The 22,138-nt window shown below is 49.2% G+C and overlaps 1 protein-coding gene across 5 annotated transcripts in view; it reads right to left on the bottom strand.

Moving 5' to 3' along the window:
• FAM53B (family with sequence similarity 53 member B) overlaps window positions 1–22,138 on the bottom strand; it is a 61,227-nt gene that overhangs the window by 23,653 nt on the left and 15,436 nt on the right. For 2 of the 5 annotated variants that reach the window (XM_071563120.1, XM_071563119.1), the window contains exons 2-4: window positions 20,029–20,139; window positions 7,416–7,639; window positions 4,528–4,579 (exon numbers count right to left, since the gene is read on the bottom strand). In XM_071563120.1, coding sequence (XP_071419221.1) covers window positions 4,528–4,579; window positions 7,416–7,484 — 121 coding nt within the window. In that variant the 5' untranslated portion in view covers window positions 7,485–7,639; window positions 20,029–20,139. Of the gene's footprint in view, window positions 1–4,527; window positions 4,580–7,415; window positions 7,640–8,198; window positions 8,228–12,977; window positions 13,182–20,028; window positions 20,140–22,138 lie in introns of those variants that run through there. The other 3 variants (XM_071563122.1, XM_071563121.1, XM_071563118.1) reach the window with 3 other exon arrangements.

The following is a 22,138-nucleotide window of genomic DNA, read 5'->3' as shown; positions in this document are numbered from 1 at the left end:
TTAATTCTGCTGCAGTTAAACATGTATTAATTTTCTTAAATTACAAACCTCAGCCTAGTTTACCCTGAGGCAGTAATTTGTTCTAGGATAAAACCCACCATGAGCATCCCTTGATTTGCAAGTGAGCTGCTTCGCTGGAAAACTCCTTTGCCTATTGGAAAATAATGGGGCAAGCAGATCTTGGTGCAAGTGGGGCACAAGGGGCTCTTCCCCTGATTAAACAGGTCCTTCTTGGCTCTTTGTGTCCCTGGATGAAACAGCATCTTACTTCTGGATTTTGACTAAAAACTGCAAAAGTACACACTAACTCCTTAACAACATCCATCTGTTCCCTCGTGCAACCTTTGCTGTATCAAATGGCCCCAGTGGTCCAGGGCACAAGGCACTCATGGGCTCCAGTCACATCCCAAAATCAAGGTGTTGTCCTCCACACAGCCCCAGGAGCCTTGCACAGCCCCACAGAGAGCAGGGTCCATCTTCAGGGTACCACAGCCAGGTTTCCAAATGCTGAGCTCCTGTTTTTTCCGGAGCAGTGCACGGACACATCAGGCACTCTGCAGTTCCAGGATGGCCCCAGGCTTTTTAAATGACTCCTGTGCTCCTCTGGTGACAGAGAGTAAATTTTAATGACCACTCTCATAACCACAGAGAAGAGTGTAAAACCAAAACGCTGACACAACTTTAACTACAGCGACACAAATGTGCTGCTATAATATTTTTACAGTTCCTTTTTATACATAATGCATGATCCTTCTGCTCTAGTCTCCTCTACGTTCTTTTTCCATGAAATAATTTACATTAATACATAATTTATTACAACAACTTGTAAAGCAATTAGGGGTTTCAATCAATTTTCCTTATCCTTTTTGGCAGATAAATTCCGTTTGGATCCCAACCCAAACATTTCTCTCCACACAGGTGTGCCACCAATTCCCTTTTTTCACATGTTGTTCAGGTTGTATTTTGGCCTCACAGTCCCTGTGCACACAGGGAAAGGCAGCCTGCATTTTCCACTGCCCCTTGTTTATGTTCAAGAGATAATTTCTAAATGTGGAATACGTTTAATGGTGGTAATTAGCTGATGGCAGTGCCATAGAACATTCCCAGTGCAGATATAAGATGAAAATATGATGCACAGAGCTGTGCTTCAACAGGAAATTAAAACAACGGCCCCAAAATCTACTCTGGAGAATAAACACACCTGTGGGCTGCAGGCTGCTCGTGCCAACAGCCTGCACAGAAGAGGGAAATTCCCCACCTTGGCAGCAAAACGTGCCCTGTTCGTCAATGTGATCTGGTGAGGTCTCCCCACTCCAGCTACACCTCACCAGAATTCCCTGTGTGGCTTATTCTCTTTGCAGGCTGACTGTGTTTCAATGTGCACCAAGATGCTGCCCTGCACTTATGGCCTTTCTAAAGAAAAACAACCCAAAATACCAGGAAATCCTGGTTCAATAATAGGAGGCATGCAAGCCCAGGGAGTGCTTTCAGGATGCAACCAAGGGGCATCATCCCCCTGAAGGGTTTGATCTTGGGGCCTTTTCCAACCTTAATGGCTCTATGAGTTTGCTTTTATTCTGGTTTCTTGGCTTTCTTCTGCCACCTGTGTTAGGGTGAAAAGCCACTCCCAGGTAAGAGGTGTGCAACAGTGAGCCCAGGGCTGCAAACCCCAGAGCACACTCGGAATGAAGGTGTTGCCAACGGGTGCTGGTGGAGGAGAGTCCCAAGGGGCAGACAAGTTGACCTCTGTGCTTTGTCCCCCACCCTGCTCTGCCACAGTGCCCTACAAGGACAAACTGTGAGAGTGCTTTCCCAGTGAAAAAGGAAATGATGTTACTTTGAAGAGCACTTCAGAGGATGTGTGCCTGATGCAGGACCTGCCCCGTGGGTTCAAACCCATCCTCCTCCCCACTTTTACAATGAGACCTGTGCATGCAGTGCCATGCCAGGACTCTGATCCTGCAGCCAGAGCGACTGCCTGTGCAAGCACCTTGTCACAGCCTCAATAAAGCCCTGCCCGCACCTCACCTTGGAGATAATTTCTTGCTTACACAGAAAACAGGAGGCCACAGCTGTCAGCACACACCCACTGAGGTTCCCCTACAAGGCCAGGTTGGACAGGGCTTGGAGCCACCTGGTCTGGTGGAAGGTGTCCCTGCCTATGGCAGAGGGTGGCACTGGATGGGCTTAATGTCCCTTCCTGCTGAAACCAGCCAGTGATTCTGTGATACATGACTGGACTAGTGCAACTTCTGCTGCTACCGACTTGGGGGCTGAGCACTTCTTACATATCTACCAGGGAAAAGTCAGGCAATGCTGCCTTGTTAAGGTATTTTAAATTTTCCTCTGTCATTCACCCAAAGACAGAAAAATTGCACTATAGGAAGTCAAAAATAATAGAATCAAAGAATGGTTTGGGTTGGGAGGGACCTTCCAGACCATCTAGTTCAAACTCCCCTGCCATGGGCAGGGACACCTCCCACCAGCCCAGTTTGCTCCAAGCCCCAACCAACCTGGCCTTGGACACTTCCAGGGATGAGACAGCCACAGCTTCTCTGGGCACCTGTGCCAGGGCCTCACAACACTAATGCCCCAACTTTCTAATAATTCAGCACCATCTCCTTTCTCTGGTACAGTCATTGATATTTTCACTGGGGTATGTGATGGAGACTGTTGGAGAAGGAAAGGGGCAAAAGATAAAAAAAACCCTATCCAACAACAGGACAGCCGGACACTCCCAGGTGTTTCAAGAACCCATCAAGGAGAAGGGGAGAAAAGAAATTATTGAATTTATAGTTCTAGACATTTCACTTTAATCTTCCTCCAGGCAAAGGACTACATAAAGACAACCCAATCTGTTCAGTAATATCATCATCACATCCTTTTTTATTTCTTATAAATCTTAAAAATCAAAAGACTATTTAGGTCACCTTGAGAAGTGGATCAAACATTGCATCATCCATCAGTCTTTAATAATGTTTACTCAATACAATGAGTTCTATTACAACCTATAATCCACTTTCAAATGCTTGTGGTGTTCAGTACCTTACAAGGAAACCCCAGGGTTTGGATGATGCTCTCCCTGGCAAGACCTGGGCTTCCCCCTGTCCTGCTGCCCCATGGTCACAAGGACCAGACATGAGCTGCCAGGGGACTTATTTAAAAAGTCAAGCAAGTTTTGATACTGGATTAGTCTGTGATCATGGCCCATGTTTGGAGACATCAAGAACACTCAGGAAAGATACCTAAAATGAAACCCAAGCCAATCAATGCCCTTGCATGTTGGAGAAATGACTGGGCATGACAAAGACCATTACAGGGCGAGCTGAGGTCAAGGAGGTGACATTCAGTTCCCTCAGAGGGGGTGATTTGGCAGACACAAATGAACCAGCACAGCACTAGGAAGATGCAGAAGGTTTTGTAAAAGCTCTTAAAGACAAACTGTTTTTCAATTAGGCAGAGACTCCACATATCTACTGAAGAGACTGCCACAGTGCAAGACAAAACCATCTGATTTGGGTTCTTTGTTCCTCACTCATGTTTGACAGGCAGGAGAAAGGGAACAGGCTGTCTCTACCCCTTCTTGACTTTGAAGCCTGTGATTTTCATCTGAAAAAAAGCCCCAAATGCTCTCCATCTCCCCTGCACCCACAATGACTGGAGTTATCAGAGAGCTTGGGAGACATCTCCCATCAATGGCTGTGCCCGGCTCTCATTAACACTAATGAGAGTTGTGTCCATGAAGAGAAGGGGCAGCCTCTTTGTGAAGTATTGGCTTTCACAGCAAGGAGCTTGGCTCAGACTTGACCTACAATTTTAATTGGGTTTTGAGCCTTTGCCCAGTGTCTGGCTCCCCACTACAAATGCCAAAGAGCACAGCATAACAGCACATCCTCTGGAACTATTGGTTTTTCAGGATCATCAACCAAAGCACAAATCCTCCATCAATTTTGGTGGCTGTTCAGCATAAAAATTGATAGTAAGCTCAAGACAAAAGGCATCAAACATCCTGTACCAGGGTTACTGTCAATGGCAAAAGTAAGACATTTTCCTTACTGCTTGAGGTCTGTCCAAACACTTTGTGTTAAGTGGTAGAACATTTTGGTGACAATAATGTTATTTATTACTTGCATCATGCAAACATTCAAGAGCCACTGTCATGGGCTGGATACACAAACACAACCTCAGACTCCAAATGTTTATAATCTCACTGTATGAATTACTCTAAAAATAAGCAGATACACCAAAGGGGAGGGGAAAGGAGATAAGCAATTCCCTCAGCAATGGCAACAGGTCATGACAACCACCTTTGGCAAGGAGAGTGGCACGGGCGTGATGGCCACCACTAGCGGGTGGAGGGGTGGGTGCCCCTCCATCCCTGCTGTGTGGGACAGGATGCCCACCCCAGAGTCTGGCAGGAGAGTGTTTTTGGAGACATCCAGCTAGTCAGGACATCCTCCCGCCCATCGCTATGAGGAAGCAGGAGCGGAGGTGGAGTAAATGCAGACAGAAGTTTCTGTTACTTACCCATCACGCCACAAGAGAAGAGGGTAGGTCCTTGACTCATCTTTGGAGTTTGCTGCAAACAACCAGAAAAACTATTCACTTCTCGCAGACTCGACCTGGCACCAGAAACCTCCCTGCCTGTGGGGAGGGAGAGCCTTGGGCGCCTGCAACGGTCCCGCTTTGCCAAGGACCTGGGGACAGACCCCATCACCTTCCCTCAACGAAATCAGCTTTGACTAAACTCTGTGCAAAGTCTTTGACCAGGCCTGAGCTTGCAGATCATGGGTCCTGCAGCTAGTCCTTACCCATGGGAACAGCTACAGCGAGGTCCCCATTCCTGGGACCCAAAGCAGCGGGAAACGGGAGCTGCGATTCAGCAGGAATTGTGGATTGGGCAAGAAGGCAGCAGCAGTGGTATGTGAACCACATCCAAGCCCAGTAAATCCTCCCCCATCTAGATACAAAGCAGCTATTTAGGTTGCTTAAACATATAATGTGTTTCTAAGGCAAGGCACTCTCACCTCAGCACTTCTGGGGAGTCTGCACTTGGATTGTGCTGATTTGCACTAAAAATAGGGAAAAGTGCCACTATATGGCTACAAAATAATCCCAGTTGCTTTTTACACTCTTTTTTCCCCAAGAATTTTCCTCTTGACAGCATAAGAGACACCATCAGACTTCTAAAAATGAGCATGGATGGTTTTACATATAATAAATCAATATGTCATCTGCAGCTGCATGCCATTTCAGCTATGCCTGCAAAAACACACTTTCACACTAATTGTTCTTTTATTATCCCTAAAAATATCTGTGTTCTGGCTTCTGAAGTGTCTATCCTGGCAACACCAGCCCATCTGACCAAGGCTTTACATCATCTGAGGGAAGCACCAGCACGGCCTCCACGTTCATCTGTGCTGCCATAACTGTGTTTTATCTGGCATTGGGTCACTGCATTAAGACCATTTAGTTCTACTCCTCTGCAATGGGCAGGGACATCTTCCTCTATCCCAGGTTGCTCCACGCCCCATCCAGCCTGGCCTTGGACACTTCCAGGGATGGGGCAGCCACAGCTTTTCTGGGCACCCTGTGCCAGTGTCTCCAGTGCCTAATGAAGGTCACAATAATAATACTGTACCAAATGATGGCACCTGCCTGTATAGAGCAACCCAATGAAGGATCCCACTTGATATACAGAATGCTGTAATTATTGACTATTAAGGGATGTGGAGGCAGAAAGCAACTATGGGGTGTGGATGTGGCGAAGGTAAGTAAGGGTCAGTCTCCATTTGTGTGCCATCCCCACAGACCAGCCACTGTCTGCAAAAGCAGGAGGGAGAGGAGCATGACATATGTCCCATATTCAGTATAATCACCATTTTGTAAGAATTTTGTCTTCATCCCAAATTGGGAACTGAGCCAAATGAGGCCATTGGCTGCTGGCAGGTGATACCACCCCATTGCTGAGACATTTATTTCCTTTCAGTGTTGCTTTTTGGCCTTCCCCATGAAGTCAGCAGAAAAACTCTTCCTTTCTTTGATGGATCAGCCTTCTTGTGATTGTCTGCCCCAATTTAACAGCTGGGCAACCCAGTAATTCCAGCTGTGTACCCAGAACTACCCCTACACTATTAACTCTGTCCTGGAGCTGTGGGAAGCGCTCAGCAAACACGTGAGGGCAAAGTTTCATGTCACAGCTCTGCATCTTTGCCGTATGAAATCAGCCAGAGAACCCACCTCTTCTCCCAGGACCAGAAGGAACTACTGTCATCTGCCTCTCTGCAGCCAGTTCCCCTTCCCCTGCCCCACACACCTCCCAGGATACAGCCAGCATTGGATGCTCCTGCTCCCACCCTGCCACCCCATAAACAGCCACAGGAGATGCTGCCTTCCCAGCAGGAGCTAACACTACAGCTAGGATATTCTTTTAATATATCAAAATCCTTACAAAATTTCACCCTTTTAAGGCAGGATTTAACACTGCCTCTGTCTTGCTCACCTTCTCCTGAGCTGCTCACTGCCAGGGCAGCCTGCCTTGCCCTGGCACACTGCGCTGTCTGCCTGAGAAGCCCAGCTGGGCAGTTTGTCATCCTCAACAAACTCAGGCATTTATATTTCTTTTAGGTTCAAAATGCCCAATTATGGGTAATCCTGCCAGATGTTTCCTGCTGTGTTCCTGCACACCCTTATCTGAGGCTCTCAGGGCACCCTGCCCTTCAGTCTAATTTCTTCTTAGATCTCTGTCCTCTCCAGGAGGACAGAGGGACAAATGTCCACAACCAGCCTTGCTCTGGGCTTTCTCAGATGGCTCCCCATCACCCTGCACCTCTTCCTCCTGCCTCACTCTCCACTCTCATTTGCTCTGACCCTGCCTCCAGACGTGTTGCCCCCCATTTGCCCCTACCACAGGTATGTTCAGCCCCACAGCCTTGCTCACCCCTCACAGCATCCTTTAGTCTCTTTGTTGCCCCTCATTTGCTTTTTGTTGTTGCCTGCTCATTCAGCGTGGTTGGATTTGCATCTCTCCAGGCTCCTAGCAAAATTAAATACCACAGCACTGCCCTCCACCATCTCCCACTTAATCCTACTCCCCACTTGCTCATCCTTCTAATGATGAGTATCTGTTCACTGTTGGGGAAGCAACTTCTCACCTGTATTATTCACAGCATTCATTTGTTTTTTTCCTACTATTTATCCCACTGTATGCTCACTGAAATCCACATATGCAAAAGCCACAGAACTCCAATCATTAACTAATCACCTGCTCCTTGGATATTAATGCAGCTCAGTAGAAATCAATGCTATGAACCACCTGAAGATCCAGCCCTGCAGCACAAAAAACCCTTATTATAAAGCTTCAGCAAAGCTCTCGGCAATAAAACAGTTTTGAACACAGAATTCACAAATCTTACCAGCTCAGTCCTGCATGTTACGGAGTCAGCACCTTTGTTTTCCCGAGTTTTGGTTAAGATCATCACCATGGTAGTGCAGTCCTGCCTCAGAGTCCATCAGGGTCCAGGGGAAGGGTGCTGGCAGCTGGGGTCTGCCAGAGCTCCTCTCTCAGTCCATGTTCCCCCAGGAAAGGTTGGGTCCCTCGGGGGACACACAGGAACAGCCTCGGAGCGTGGAGAACTCCCTGCACACAGAGAGGGAGAGGAACAGCGTTAGGGGACTTGCCTGGAGGGTGGACACACTGGGGAAGGAGCAAGTACTGCCTGAAAACCACCCTGACAGCAGATACTCCCAGGGAGTGTTTATTTTAGGCTCTTAAACATTGTTGGTGTCCCTCTGCACCCCATCAGCACAGAGGTGTCTAACGGGATGGACACTCACAGGAGCTGTTGGAAGCACACAGGGCGATCCAAAGGGACACGTGTTCCAGTCAAACAGATAAAGTTTCCTCTGAATTCTCCATTTGGAAGGGGAACTCACACCCCCTATACTGAAGATACCAAGACTTTGAAAGAAGGGCTCATTAGAGCCCTGGTGCTGATCTCACAGCAGCCCTTGCTCTCACACAGCTGGGAGCAGACATCCAGCAGAAAAAGCCTCTCCAGCATCATTAAGGCTGTTAAATCGCCTGGATGCCCCTGTCCCACCCCAGTTCCTCCCCAGCTGCCAACATATGAAGAGCCTTTTAAGGAAAAAACAAGGAAGGGGAGAGCAAGAGCCACACCGTGCCTCTTGATCCTTACCTATTTCTTAGCTGGTTTTAGGAAGGAAAAGCCAAAGAGTGCACAACAGGGAGCACTTACAAAGCACAAACTGCAAGCCAAGCTCACATGGCACCACCCAGCCCTGCCCACGAGCCCTGCCTCACCTCCTGGCATCCTCTCCACAGACTGATTCCCGTGTAAAAGCAGACAGATTGCAATTCAAATCTGATTATCAGAATCAGCATTTTCCCCAAATCACTCCTCTAATCCCGCTTCTCTATTTCATTGCTCTGCTGTTAATGCAAACAACCAAACCCATCACTGATTCAAAGGGCATAAAACACTGATCTTGTACCATCCACTCAAAGCCAATTGTGATATTTAAGGACAACAGTTGAGAATATGGTGATAAGTATTAACCCTCATTCTGAACTGATATGGCTGCTCTTCCCAGCTCCTAAATCATCCTGTCTGTGTTTACTTGGATTAGAGCTTGTGGTAGTGTTAAGAGTAGCTCATTTAAAGGCCAGCTGGCTGCTAAAGAAAAATCACCTTCTATTATTTTGTAAGGACAAAGTTCATTCAGAGTGCAAAGCCAAGATTGGGAATCAATACATTTTCCAAAGATTTACTGCTCCCAAGGGCATGTTGTGCAGTCTCCAGCTTTTTATGGACATCAGTGGGCTAATAACATACAATTTACTGGTACCTTCATCATAAACCTCTGACCAAAGGGAAACCATCAAATGGAAAAGTAAAATATTTCAGACTGTCAAAATGACAGATAATTTGTGAGCCCACATCTTATATTTATACTGTGGGTAGCCTGAGTTCATGTGAAGAGAGTACAAGTCTTGGGGTTGTCCAGCCTGGAGAAGAAATGGCTCCTTTCAGTGCCCAAAGGGGCTCCAAGAGATCTGGAGAGGGACTTGGGACAAGGCATGGAGGGACCGGACAACAGGGAACAGCTTCAAACTGATAGAGGGCAGGGTTATCTGGAATACTGGGAAGAAATTCTTGGCTATGAGGGTGGCACAGAAAAGCTGTGTCTGTCCCATCCATGGAAGTGTTCAACACCAGGTTGGATGGGGCTGGAGCAACCTGGGATAGTGGAAGGTGTCTCTGCAGTCTTTAAGGTCCCTTCCAACCTGGACCCTTCTGTGATTTCTATCTGTCCCAATCTTGGCTGTCCCTGATCCCAACACAGATTTAGGATGGCTGACTCCAGTGCCAGACTCCGTGTTTGGGAGGACACCGAGGCCAACAAAGGGAGTGAAGACCAAACAAGCATTCAGAGCAGAGTGAAAGTAGCTGAGCACAGTTCCTCACTCACCAGGTATGAGTCCTCCAGGAATAATTCCCTTTCCCTAAGGTAATGGTTAATGCTGCTGCAGCAGCTCCGCCACACGCGCAGGCAGGAGCAGCGGCAAGTACAGGCAGAGCCTCCTGCCCAAGCACCACCTCACACCTCCCCTCTCCCTGCTCCACTGCAACTCCTGCAATTAACACAACCCTAATGAGAGATAATGCAGCAAACTGCCTGCGAGCTGGCAGCCAACACACCAACACCACCCAGCACCGGGTCTGAGGTGTTCTTGCAGGTAGGAGCAATTTAACTACTGCTTGGTTGGCTTTTGAAATCACCTCCAAGGAGAAACTGCAATAAAAAGGAAAACTTTCCAGTGAAATGTGATCTTGGGCTCCCCACCCTGCCTTGTGGTGTGACCCAGTGTGGTCCTGCCCTGTCACGTCCTCCCGAGGCAAAAACGGGGCCATGGGACAGAAACTGCAGCGCTGGGACAGGTCCTGCTGATGCTGAGGAGGAAACTATTGTGTATTTATAGACTGGACGCTTTCACACACACACAGGCTAATAAAAAGATGCTCTTTAGGGACCATTAATTACTTTAAGAAATGTATTTCCTCATTTGCAATCAGATAAAGGAGCTATCTGCATCCTGAAGTCAAGGTTAAGTGTAGACTCAAGCCATGGCCACTGGAATTAACGTGATCTCCTGAGCTGTATCACATGCCCATGAGAAGCACCAGCACATGGAAGCCCCCAAATTTTAGCAAGCCCTGCATTTTCCATGGGTTTTCATTCAAAATACAGACCAAACAGAAGCCTGTGTGGTCTTTGCAGTTGCAGAGGTGGGAGGAAGTTTCTCCCAGAGCTGTTTTCTGGACAGTCACAGAGTGTTGGGCTTGGAAAAAATTCCATTGCAAGAAGAGTAATTCATATGATCCAACTTTCATCCATGGGCTTGAAAGGTAAGACTGCAGAACAAACGTGCTCCTTACAAGGCACAAGGAAGGAGCACAGCTCTGGAACTGCTCCTGGGGGACAAACAGCCCTTCCCTGCAGGGAGGTCTCACTGCCCACCTCACAACTGGTGGTACCACAGCGGACTCCAAGCACCAGTCACAGCCATGCCCTGTTCACCTGCTACACTGAGCTGTATGGAAAAGACCTCAGGATTTAGCAAACTGCCTGCTGGGTGCTCTGCTATGACTGGAAGGAGCCTGAACAGCAACCAATAATGCACCCCCATACATTTTAGGAAAAATTTCCTCACAGAGATGGTTGTCCAGCCGTGGCACAGCTGCCCAGGGCAGTGGTGGGAGTCACCATCCCTGGAGGGATCTAAAAGCCATCTAGATGTGGCACTTGGGAACATGGTTAGTGGTGAGCTTGGTAGTGCTGGGGAATGGTTGGACTCCATGATCTTAGAGGTCTTTTCCAAGCTTAACAATTCCTCGATTCCAGGATCTGACCCCCAGCAGAACTCCTCAGGAAGATGACTGAGGAGCAGCGTCACACAGATTTCCACTCATTGTGGGACCACCATCCTGCACACAGAAAACACTCAGTGCCCATCCAGCTCAATAATCCATCTCCAGGCACACATAAACATATTTCCAGTGGAAAGGGCACTCAGGAAGGAGGAGCTGGAGCCCTATTTTTCATACTGATACACCTTGCAAGCAGAACAGTGCAATCACTCTCAGAATGTAAATCACCTGCCCCTGCTGGATTTTTAATGCTGCTCCAAGTCTACATTAGGGAAGGCACAACCCACACAGGATGCTGCTTCCTACCCACTGCTCCAGCACCATTCCCCTGTGCTGTGCCTGAAGAAAACCATGGGCTGACAAGGAGCCACAATGATTTATTTAATGCAGTTTAGACCCACATGTCTGAAGAATCAAACCTAATCCCTCTGGGCCAAACTCTGAGCACAACTCTAAGGCTTAACCACACTCCCACTCTCACCAATGGAAGTGAAATTCCCCCCCAACATGCACATCTTGATTTCTCCATGCAGACAGAATGCTGTGGGGATGGGACACACCACAGCTGACCATTCCCTTCCAAACCTTACAAGGGGACACAAAAAATTCAGGGAAATAGCCAAAACTGGTGACTACAATTGAAAATTTTGGGGTTTAAGGATTCCTGCAAAGCATCACATGGCAATATTTACCTAAACTACAAAACATGTTTCTCCCTCATCCTTCCACTTCTTAGAAGGCATGTGGGGCTACACTTATGTCTTACACTGATGTATTACCATCATGTTTTTAGACCATGCCAAGAAGTACATCTTCAACCTGTTGATTTATGGCTTTACAAATTTGGAAAAATCCTCAAAGCCTATCATTTGTATCTAGCTAAGTTTGAGCTCACTTCCTCACTCATTTGCCTTCTGCAGCAGGACTGAGGGAGCTCAGCTCAGCTCTGGGCAGTTTGTTCCCCTTGTCTGAGCACTCTCCCACGTCATTAGTGAATAATGAGTTTATTTATGGGCTAAAATCCTCCAATAAATGTGAAAGATGCCATTCAGGCCCCAAGAAGACGCCTGCACACTCTGAAAATGCCCCGTGGAATAGTCCTGGGTAAACAGAATCATGAGTCAGAGCACGTGACTTTCAAGGGACAAAATCTCCACGGATGCCCCACATCAGGATCACCCCCTGGGATTCCATCAAGAGGAAAAAGCTGCCCCAGGCTGCCCAGCTTTTGCAGCAGAAAGGCTGCAGCCCTGCCCCATCTTGCCCTGAGCCTGCAGGCAGCTCCTCCTGCTCCACAGGGCTTTCCCCAGCTGCTGGAAGGGCAAGCACCATCCTTCCAATGGGCAGAAGGGCTCCTGCATGGCACTCCCTTCCTCCCGATTCCTGCCTGGCAAAGACTTGTGCTGCCACATGCTCCAAGTACTCAGAGACTACCAGACAAATTAAAGGAATAAGGGAATGTCTTCCTCTGCCTCCTGCTTGCATCTAGGCTAGAAATTTCCAGGGCTAACAAGATAAAGACACACTTTCAGCACTAATTAATAAGGAAAAGACTTGCCTACATGTAATATTTTTAACATCTGGCATAGCAAAGGAGAAGCAGTGTCGGGAGGTGAGCATCTCTCCAGAGGTCTGTGTGGCTTCAAGAACCACATCATCTCTTTGCAATAACTCTGTGCAGAAATGCAGGTTCTCACCAGCACAGCCCAGAACTCACATATCCTGCCAGTGCAGGGCAGCCTGGACAGAGCTGACATCTAGAGCCACACTAATAAAACTGTGCTGGTTTGAAGGTGAACCAGCAAGGGAAAATGAACTCACCACGAGAGAGATTATAAGTCAGAGCTAAAATTTAATAATAGTATTATTATAACAACACTGACACACAAGGGAAATTGCTTTCAACTCACAATACCCCAGCAGTATAACCCAGTGTCCTGGGGCACAAACCCAAGGGGGTTTGTTTGCCCTTGTGCTGAGACCCCTGTGGCTCCCCCAAGTCCAGAGCAAAAGGAAAAGAAAAACCTGTTGGTGCAGGCGAGGGCTGTGGTCTGGGCGAGAGCGGGGATCTCCTGCTGTCAAGGTCCTGCTGCTGCTCTGGATCCGACGAGAAGTACCCGAGGTCTTCTTACCCACCACTTATGTACCCTCAGGGAGCACTCAATCCCTCCCCCTGGGCGGGGACTCACACAATGGGTGATTGACTCTGGGAGCCGGGGGGTGTTGAGCTGTTGATGGCCCATTAGCAGCTCCGCCCCCCTCAGGCTGGGTGTGAAGGTGATAATGGCTCCCTGGGCAGCTGCTGCTAATGGCCCATTGTCCTTGGGGAATGAATAGAGGGGGTAGAATACACAGCTTTGATCACCCCCACACAGGGTTAGCTGGTCCCTCCTGCTGAACTAGGACATTATCCACCCCTTATTCTACTCCATCTAGTCATTCCCAAATTAACCCCCTTTTTACCTATACATATATATACACATGTATGCAATGAAACATTACAAACTCTTCTCGCTCAAAATTAGGTCCCCTTGTGGTACACAACGTGTTTCTCCATCTTTTTGCATTACCCACCAAGTGCAACCAGGTCCTTGAGCAAAGACAATCCCTCGGATGGGTTTGCCTTTGTTTGAGGTGGGACTAACCCAAACAGTCTTTCCTAACATACCTCTCATATGGACCACAGGGACTTTATCTCCATCTACAGTATTCAAGAGTTCTGATTGGGCAGGGCCAGCTCGATTGATGGAGCCCCGAGTGTTGACCAACCAGGTGGCCTTTGCCAAATGCAGCTCCCAGTGTTTGAAAGTTCCCCCACCCAACGCCTTCAAGGTTGTTTTCAGCAGTCCATTACATCGCTCAACTTTCCCGGCAGCTGGAGCATGGTAGGGGATATGATACACCCACTCAATGCCGTGCTCTCTGGCCCAGGTGTCTATGAGGCTGTTCTTGAAGTGGGTGCCGTTGTCAGACTCTATTCTCTCTGGGGTGCCGTGTCTCCACAGGACTTGTTTCTCAAGGCCCAGGATGGTATTCCGGGCAGTGGCATGAGATACGGGGTATGTTTCCAGCCATCCAGTGGTTGCCTCTACCATGGTCAGCACATAGCGCTTGCCTTGGCGTGTTTGGGGAAGTGTGATGTAATCAACTTGCCAGGCTTCCCCATACCTGTATTTCGACCACCGTCCACCATACCATAGAGGCTTCACCCGCTTGGCCTGCTTGATGGCAGCACATGTGTCACAGTCGTGGATAACCTGTGAGACACTGTCCATGGTTAGATCCACCCCTCGGTCACGAGCCCATCTGTATGTCGCATCTCTGCCTTGATGACCAGAAGCATCATGGGCCCATCGGGCTAGAAACAATTCACCTTTATGCTGCCAATCCAGATCTACCTGAGAGACTTCAATCTTGGCAGCTCGATCCACCTGCTCGTTGTTACGATGCTCCTCATTAGCCCGGCTCTTGGGTACATGAGCATCTACGTGACGGACCTTCACACTCAGCTTCTCTACCCGGGCAGCGATGTCCTGCCACATCTCAGCCGCCCAGATGGGTTTCCCTTTGCGCTGCCAGCCGGCCTTTCTCCAGCGCTCCAGCCATCCCCACAGAGCATTGGCCACCATCCACGAGTCAGTGTAAAGGTAGAGTCTTGGCCACTTCTCTCGTTCAGCGATATCCAAAGCCAGCTGAACAGCTTTCAGCTCTGCAACCTGACTTGATCCACCTTGTCCTTCAGTCGCTTCTGCAACTCGACGTGTAGGACTCCATACAGCTGCTTTCCATTTCCGGCTTGTCCCTACAATGCGGCAAGAGCCATCTGTGAAGAGAGCATATCGCTTCTCCTCTTCTGGTAGCTGGTTATATGGTGGGGCCTCCTCAGCTCGTGTCACCTGCTCCTCTTCTTCTTCAGAGGACAATCCGAAACTCTCACCTTCCGGCCAGTTGGTGATGATTTCCAAAATCCCAGGGCGATTAGGATTCCCTATCCGGGTTCGCTGCGTGATCAGAGCGATCCACTTACTCCATGTGGCATCAGTGGCGTGATGGGTAGAAGGAGCTTTTCCTTTGAACATCCAGCCCAACACTGGTAGTCGGGGTGCCAGGATGAGCTGTGCCTCAGTGCCAATCACTTCTGAGGCAGCTCGAACTCCTTCATAAGCTGCCAGGATCTCTTTCTCAGTTGGGGTGTAGCTGGCCTCAGATCCTTTGTATCCCCGACTCCAGAATCCCAGCGGTCGTCCTCGAGTCTCCCCAGGTACTTTCTGCCAGAGGCTCCAGGATGGGCCATTCTCCCCGGCTGCAGTGTAGAGCACATTCTTCACATCCTGTCCTGTCCTGACTGGCCCAAGGGCTACTGCATGGGTAATCTCCTGTTTAATCTGCTCAAAGGCTTGTTGTTGTTCAGGGCCCCACTGGAAATCATTTTTCTTCCGTGTCACAAGGTAGAGAGGGCTTACAATCTGACTGTACTCAGGGATATGCATCCTCCAAAAGCCCACGGCACCTAGGAAAGCCTGAGTTTCCTTCTTGCTGGTCGGTGGGGACATAGCTGCTATTTTGTTGATCACCTCTGTTGGAATCTGACGACGCCCATCTTGCCACTTCACTCCTAGGAACTGAATTTCCTGAGCAGGTCCCTTGACCTTACTTCGTTTAATGGCAAAACCAGCTCTTAGGAGAATCTGGATTATCTTCTTTCCTTTCTCAAAAACCTCCCCTGCTGTGTTCCCCCATACAATGATGTCATCGATGTACTGTAGATGTTCTGGAGCCTCACCCTTTTCCAATGCAGTCTGGATCAGTCCATGGCAAATGGTGGGACTGTGTTTCCACCCCTGGGGCAGTCGATTCCAGGTGTACTGCACCCCCTTCCAGGTGAAAGCGAACTGCGGCCTGCACTCTGCTGCCAACGGAATGGAGAAAAAGGCATTGGCAATGTCGATGGTGGCATACCACTTGGCTGCCTTGGACTCCAGCTCATACTGAAGCTCCAGCATGTCCGGCACAGCGGCACTCAGGGGGGGTGTGACCTCATTGAGACCACGGTAATCCACCGTCAGCCTCCACTCTCCACTGGACTTTCGTACTGGCCATATGGGGCTATTAAAGGGTGAGTGAGTCTTGCTGACCACCCCTTGGCTCTCCAGCTCACGAATCATCTTGTGTATGGGGGTCACAGAGTCTCGGTCAGTGCGGTATTGCCGACGGTGCACTGTGGCTGTGGCCAGCGGTACCAATTGTTCTTCAACTTTCAGCAGTCCTACAGCAGAAGGGTCCTCTGAGAGGCCAGGCAAGGTGCTCAGCTGTCTGATTTCCTCTGTCTCCACAGCAGCTATGCCAAAGGCCCAACGCAGTCCCTTTGGGTCTTTGAAATATCCATTCCTCAGGTAGTCTATGCCAAGGATACACGGGGCTTCTGGACCAGTCACAATGGGGTGTCTATGCCATTCCTTGCCAGTCAAGCTGACTTCAGCTTCCAGTACAGTCAGCTGTTGGGATCCCCCTGTTACCCCAGAAATAGAGATGGGTTCTGCCCCAACGTATCCTGATGGCATCAACGTGCATTGTGCACCAGTGTCCACTAAAGCTTTGTATTTCTGTGGGTCTGATGAGCCAGGCCACCGAATCCACACAGTCCAATAAACCCGATTGTCCCTCTCCTCTACCTGGCTAGAGGCAGGGCCCCCCTAGTTCTGGTCATGGTATTCACTGCGCTCTCCCTGTGAATATGACCGGGAGGTTCCTTCAAGAGGATCGGGCATAACATCATCATTCCTATACTGTCTGGAGCCTTGCCCACGAGAGACCGGAGCAGCCTTCAACCTTGAAGAATTCCCTGTGTTAGTTGTGCCTCTTTGCAATTCACGTACCCGAGCTGCTAAGGAAGAGGTGGGTTTCCCATCCCACTTTCTCATATCTTCTCCATGCTCATGGAGGTAAAACCACAGATTGCCGCGTGGAGTGTACCCTTTCTCCTTAGCTGGAAGACGCCTGCTTCTGATGGCGGAGACTCTTGTTTGTTCTGGAGAGATATGGAAGAGTCCTTCCTTAATCTTCTCTTCCAGTTCAGCCAGTTTTGTTTCCACAGCTGAGACATGGGCTCGTAATGGAGCAGTGACAGTGTCTTCATAAATCCTGAGTTTGCTGACCAGTGCACCCACCTTGTCTTCTCCCTCTCTCCACTGCAATGTTGCAAGGTAGCGAGAATACATTTCTGGCCCAAGTCGTGCAAATTTTAACCACATCTGAGATGTGCACTGGACACCATCTGGACTTTTAGGGAATCTCTCATCCTCTGAAAAGATTATCTCCAGTACGGCTAATTCCCTTAAGCACCGGATACCTTGTTCCATCGTGTTCCACTGTCCTTGCTGTACGTGGAGGTCCTCCTTACAAAGATATCTCTCCCTCACGCTTGACAACAGTCGCCGCCAGAGGCTGAGAGTTTCCTGTCTCTTTCCAATGCCCTGATCAATGACAACATCTCGAGACAGGGATCCCAGCTGCCTTGCCTCACTCCCATCTAGAATGGTATCATTGGCTGCAGCATCCCAGATTCGAAGTAGCCAGGTCAAGATGGACTCATTTGCCTGTCGTGTGAACTCTCTCCGGAGCTCACGCAGCTCTCCCAGGGATAGGGACCGGGTGATTATTTCTGGCTCCATTTCTTCTGCTTGAGATGAAGGTCCTGACTCTTCCTCGTCATGCACTATACGAACTGATTTGGTCTTTGATTTTCTTTTCTGGACAGGGGCAACTGCTATCGGTTTCTGTTGTCCTTCTGGCTCAGTCATGGTCTGGGTGGACATGGCGCTAGTTGATGTATCTCTCTTCCTCTCTGGCTCAGTCATGGTCTGGGTGGACATGGCGCTAGTTGATGTATCTCTCTTCCTCTCTGGCTCAGTCATGGTCTGGGTGGACATGGCGCTAGTTGATGTATCTCTCTTCCTCTCTGGCTCAGTCATGGTCTGGGTGGACATGGCGCTAGTTGATGTATCTCTCTTCCTCTCTGGCTCAGTCATGGTCTGGGTGGACATGGCGCTAGTTGATGTATCTCTCTTCCTCTCTGGCTCAGTCATGGTCTGGGTGGACATGGCGCCTGTGGATTTGCTCCTTTTCTCCTCCTCCTGATGATGCTGTACCACACCAAGCAGTGTGCGGTAGGCAGTGGCCAGGGCCCAGCAGGTTGCTGTGAGCTGCACATCTCTGGGACTACCAGAGCATCTTCCTTTCACATAGCTTAGCATTTTGGCAGGGTCCTGCAGTTGTTCCGGGGTGAATTTCCAGATCATTTGAGGAGAGAAGGTCTCCAAATACTGGCCCATATCTTCCCACTTCCCGTGCCACTCAACATCATCCGCTCCCAGGGCAGGCCTCCAGCAAGTCTCCTTAGAGAGCCCAGTTCTGACCCTAAACATGGTGTATACAGTACAGAGGAGACAAAGCAACACTAACAGCAAGATTATGCTGTCCCTAACATCAAAAGGAAGCTCAATATTTTCAATGATTGTTGTAGCAGAGGTGAAAAGGTGGAAGTAACCATCTCCGCCTGTTTTCCCCACAGTCTGGGTGCTATTTTTAATGAGACCCCAGAGGTAACAACCCAAACCAGGACAGGCAGACCAGACTGAATATACATTCACAATGAAATTCATTGCTTCTGATGTTATGACAACATAAACATAGTATATTAATAAAGCAATTTTGATCCTTCTCCCTGGTATTAAAGAGAGCATCAAAACAGGCACATGGTTCCCCATGTGTCGAAATATGAACAGGCCCAGATACACCATCCACATGAATACATCAAGCAACATGGTAGTCAGGGAGTTTCTGTACCCAAATACACAAAATGAAATTGTAGTTCTGACTTCTCTCTCGTGCCCCACGTTGGGCGCCAAAAGATGTGCTGGTTTGAAGGTGAACCAGCAAGGGAAAATGAACTCACCACGAGAGAGATTATAAGTCAGAGCTAAAATTTAATAATAGTATTATTATAACAACACTGACACACAAGGGAAATTGCTTTCAACTCACAATACCCCAGCAGTATAACCCAGTGTCCTGGGGCACAAACCCAAGGGGGTTTGTTTGCCCTTGTGCTGAGACCCCTGTGGCTCCCCCAAGTCCAGAGCAAAAGGAAAAGAAAAACCTGTTGGTGCAGGCGAGGGCTGTGGTCTGGGCGAGAGCGGGGATCTCCTGCTGTCAAGGTCCTGCTGCTGCTCTGGATCCGACGAGAAGTACCCGAGGTCTTCTTACCCACCACTTATGTACCCTCAGGGAGCACTCAATCCCTCCCCCTGGGCGGGGACTCACACAATGGGTGATTGACTCTGGGAGCCAGGGGGTGTTGAGCTGTTGATGGCCCATTAGCAGCTCCGCCCCCCTCAGGCTGGGTGTGAAGGTGATAATGGCTCCCTGGGCAGCTGCTGCTAATGGCCCATTGTCCTTGGGGAATGAATAGAGGGGGTAGAATACACAGCTTTGATCACCCCCACACAGGGTTAGCTGGTCCCTCCTGCTGAACTAGGACAAAAACACACAGCCAGAAGGAGTTTGAGGCCTGTCATGACAGCACCCATCTCGAGGGGCCACATTAGGAAGCAAAAATATCATGTGCAGCCACCAAGGATGGCCTTGTGCAACCTGGTTTATGGAGGTCTGAGATTAATCCTCACTACCAGCATCAATGGACATTTTGAAGTCCTGCCCACAGCCATAAATTAATTACTGTGCAAATAAAAACCTATTATTTCAATCCAACCTCTTGCTTCAAGCACCTGTGTAACACCTCAGCCTGATGCCAGTCACACAAACCAGAGGGTCCCTGGCACCCTGAGTCCCAAACCACACATCCAAACAACCTCAGTCTCTTGGAGAGCCTCAAGTCCAAGCTCACACCCAGATCTACGTGTTTGGGTTGGACCTGAACTGGAGGCAAACCCTCACCGAAAAGAAATAAGAGCAATTAAGGAAAGTTACACTCTGTCTAGCTGAGTAAAACACAGCAGGTTTATTGCCCCCGTGCCCTCAAGGAAGAGGAGTGGAGGGGAATGACTCCCACACACACCAGCAGCAGCAGGACTGAAAGAACAGCGTAGGGGCAGAGGTGCTTTGTCTCAACATCTTTAGCTCGAAGGAAATGGTGCTGGCAGTGACTTTGCCTTTTCCTCCCTGGCAACTGAAAAGGAGAAGAAGAAAGCAAAATTAGTCATTGCAAAACAGCAACCAGCAAGGGAGAGGTGCGAGCGAGGAGACGGCCGGTCTCCAGAGGAGAGGAACCAGTGAGATGTGGGAAGAGACAGGACAAGGGGGGAGAGCTTCAAACTGACAGAGAGTGGGTTTAGATGGGGTATTAGGCAAATTTATTCCTTCTGAGGATAGTGAGGCACTGCCACAGGGTGCCCAGAGAAGCTGTGACTGCCCCATCCCTGGAAGTGTCCAAGGCCAGGTTGGACAGGCCTGGTGGAAGGTGTCCCTGCCCATGGCAGGAGGCTTGGAACAAGATGAGCTTTGAGGTCCCTTCCAACCCATCCATTCTTTGATTCTATGATGATTCCATGACGTGACTACACATGACCCAGCTCACTGCACAAAAACTCGCATGTGGTGGTTAAAGAGAAGACCAGACACGTTGGGGGCACTAATGTGAGGTCTGCAGTATCCCTTGGCTGCACATCCAGCCTGCACATGGGTTTGTTGAGGACCAGCATCACAACCTCCAAAGGGATCATTTCTTAGCTGGCAACAGGTGTAGGCTGGAGAGCTGCTCCAGCTTGAGGGTGTATCCCCAGCTCATCACTCTGCCGTGGAGCAGTGCCCCAGAGCTGCTCACACCACGCAGCAGAGCTCAGCCCCAGGAGCCCAGCATCATTCTCACCCAGCAGGACTGGCCCCAGGGAGCTCTGCAGGAACACAGCCCTCTGCAGCCACACTGCCCTGGGCACACACACCACCAATATCCCTGCATGGCACCATGTGGGCCACAGAGACACATCCCACAGGATGCTCTTAGTCCCAACAAACTCAGGAGTGATGCATTCTCTTTGAGTAAATCTGTAATCATTGCCTAATGTGCTCATTAGAGAACTGCTTCTAACTTTGAGCAGTATTTCAAGGAATAGTGGAAATATTGGACCAAGGGCTGTCTCTGAAGAGCAACTGAAGCAGCAGCAGCAGCACAGTCCAGCCTGCTGGTCCAACAACCATCTCACCTTTCTGTGGATTCCTCCCCCCACCTCAATTGTGAGATTTATTACAAGAATTTGCAGTGGTCTGTGAGACACTGTGAGTGTTGGCCATGCTCCCAAAAGCTGAGGAATTGCTGAATTGAGAATTGCTTTGGCTGCTTAATCTCAACAACTAGGGGTGCTGAACAAGCCAGTAGGGGCCAGGTTTACTTTTAATTACCACTCAGAGCACACTGCCCTAGTAAACAGACACAAAAAAATAATTCTTGCTTCTTCCTCATTTTCTTTTCCCATAGACAGCCTGAGATGTCCGAGCCAGAGAGGGTAAACAGTCCCATCACACCACTTTTACTGACTCACTTCTCAATCATACAATTTCAAACAGCACTTAAACCCATCTGAACATCTACCTTATGAAACAATGTCCATCTACTCACAGCCAGATAATGATGCTCCAAGGGTTAGAATCACAGGATGGTTTGGGTTGGAAAGGACCTTAAAGATCATCTCATTCCAAGCCTGTGCCATGGGCAGGGGCTCCTGCCAGGTGTCCAGGTTGCTCCAAGCCCTTTCCAGGGATGGGGCATCCACAGGTTCTCTGGACAACCTGTGCCAGGGCATCACCACCCTCAGTTAGGCGAGGGTTCTCAGCCAGTCTGGACTTTCTGGCTGTCTCCAGAGCTCTCAGGGTCCCTGTGAGAAGAACATCCTGGAGCTGCAAGGAGAGCTCAGCACTGAACTCTTACACTGCTACTCCTCAGTGGCCACCAAAAACCCATCCAGGTCAAGCACAAGCCAGATCTGGGACATCTCACAGTGTAATTGGGGAATACTTGCCAAGCACCACAACACTCTCATTGCTTTAGAACATCTCTGGATGCTGCTTGCAAGTCAGATTTCTCCTTTCTCCCAGGCTGAGCTGGAGAACAGGTAGAGAGTGACAGCCCCCACAGACATATCTGGATTTAAAGCAGGGAAATACTGGATGTA

Source organism: Pithys albifrons, chromosome 9 (genome assembly GCF_047495875.1).
Source record: "Pithys albifrons albifrons isolate INPA30051 chromosome 9, PitAlb_v1, whole genome shotgun sequence".
Classification (NCBI taxonomy): Eukaryota; Metazoa; Chordata; class Aves; order Passeriformes; family Thamnophilidae; genus Pithys; species Pithys albifrons.
This window is presented reverse-complemented; position numbering and strand designations above follow the sequence as displayed.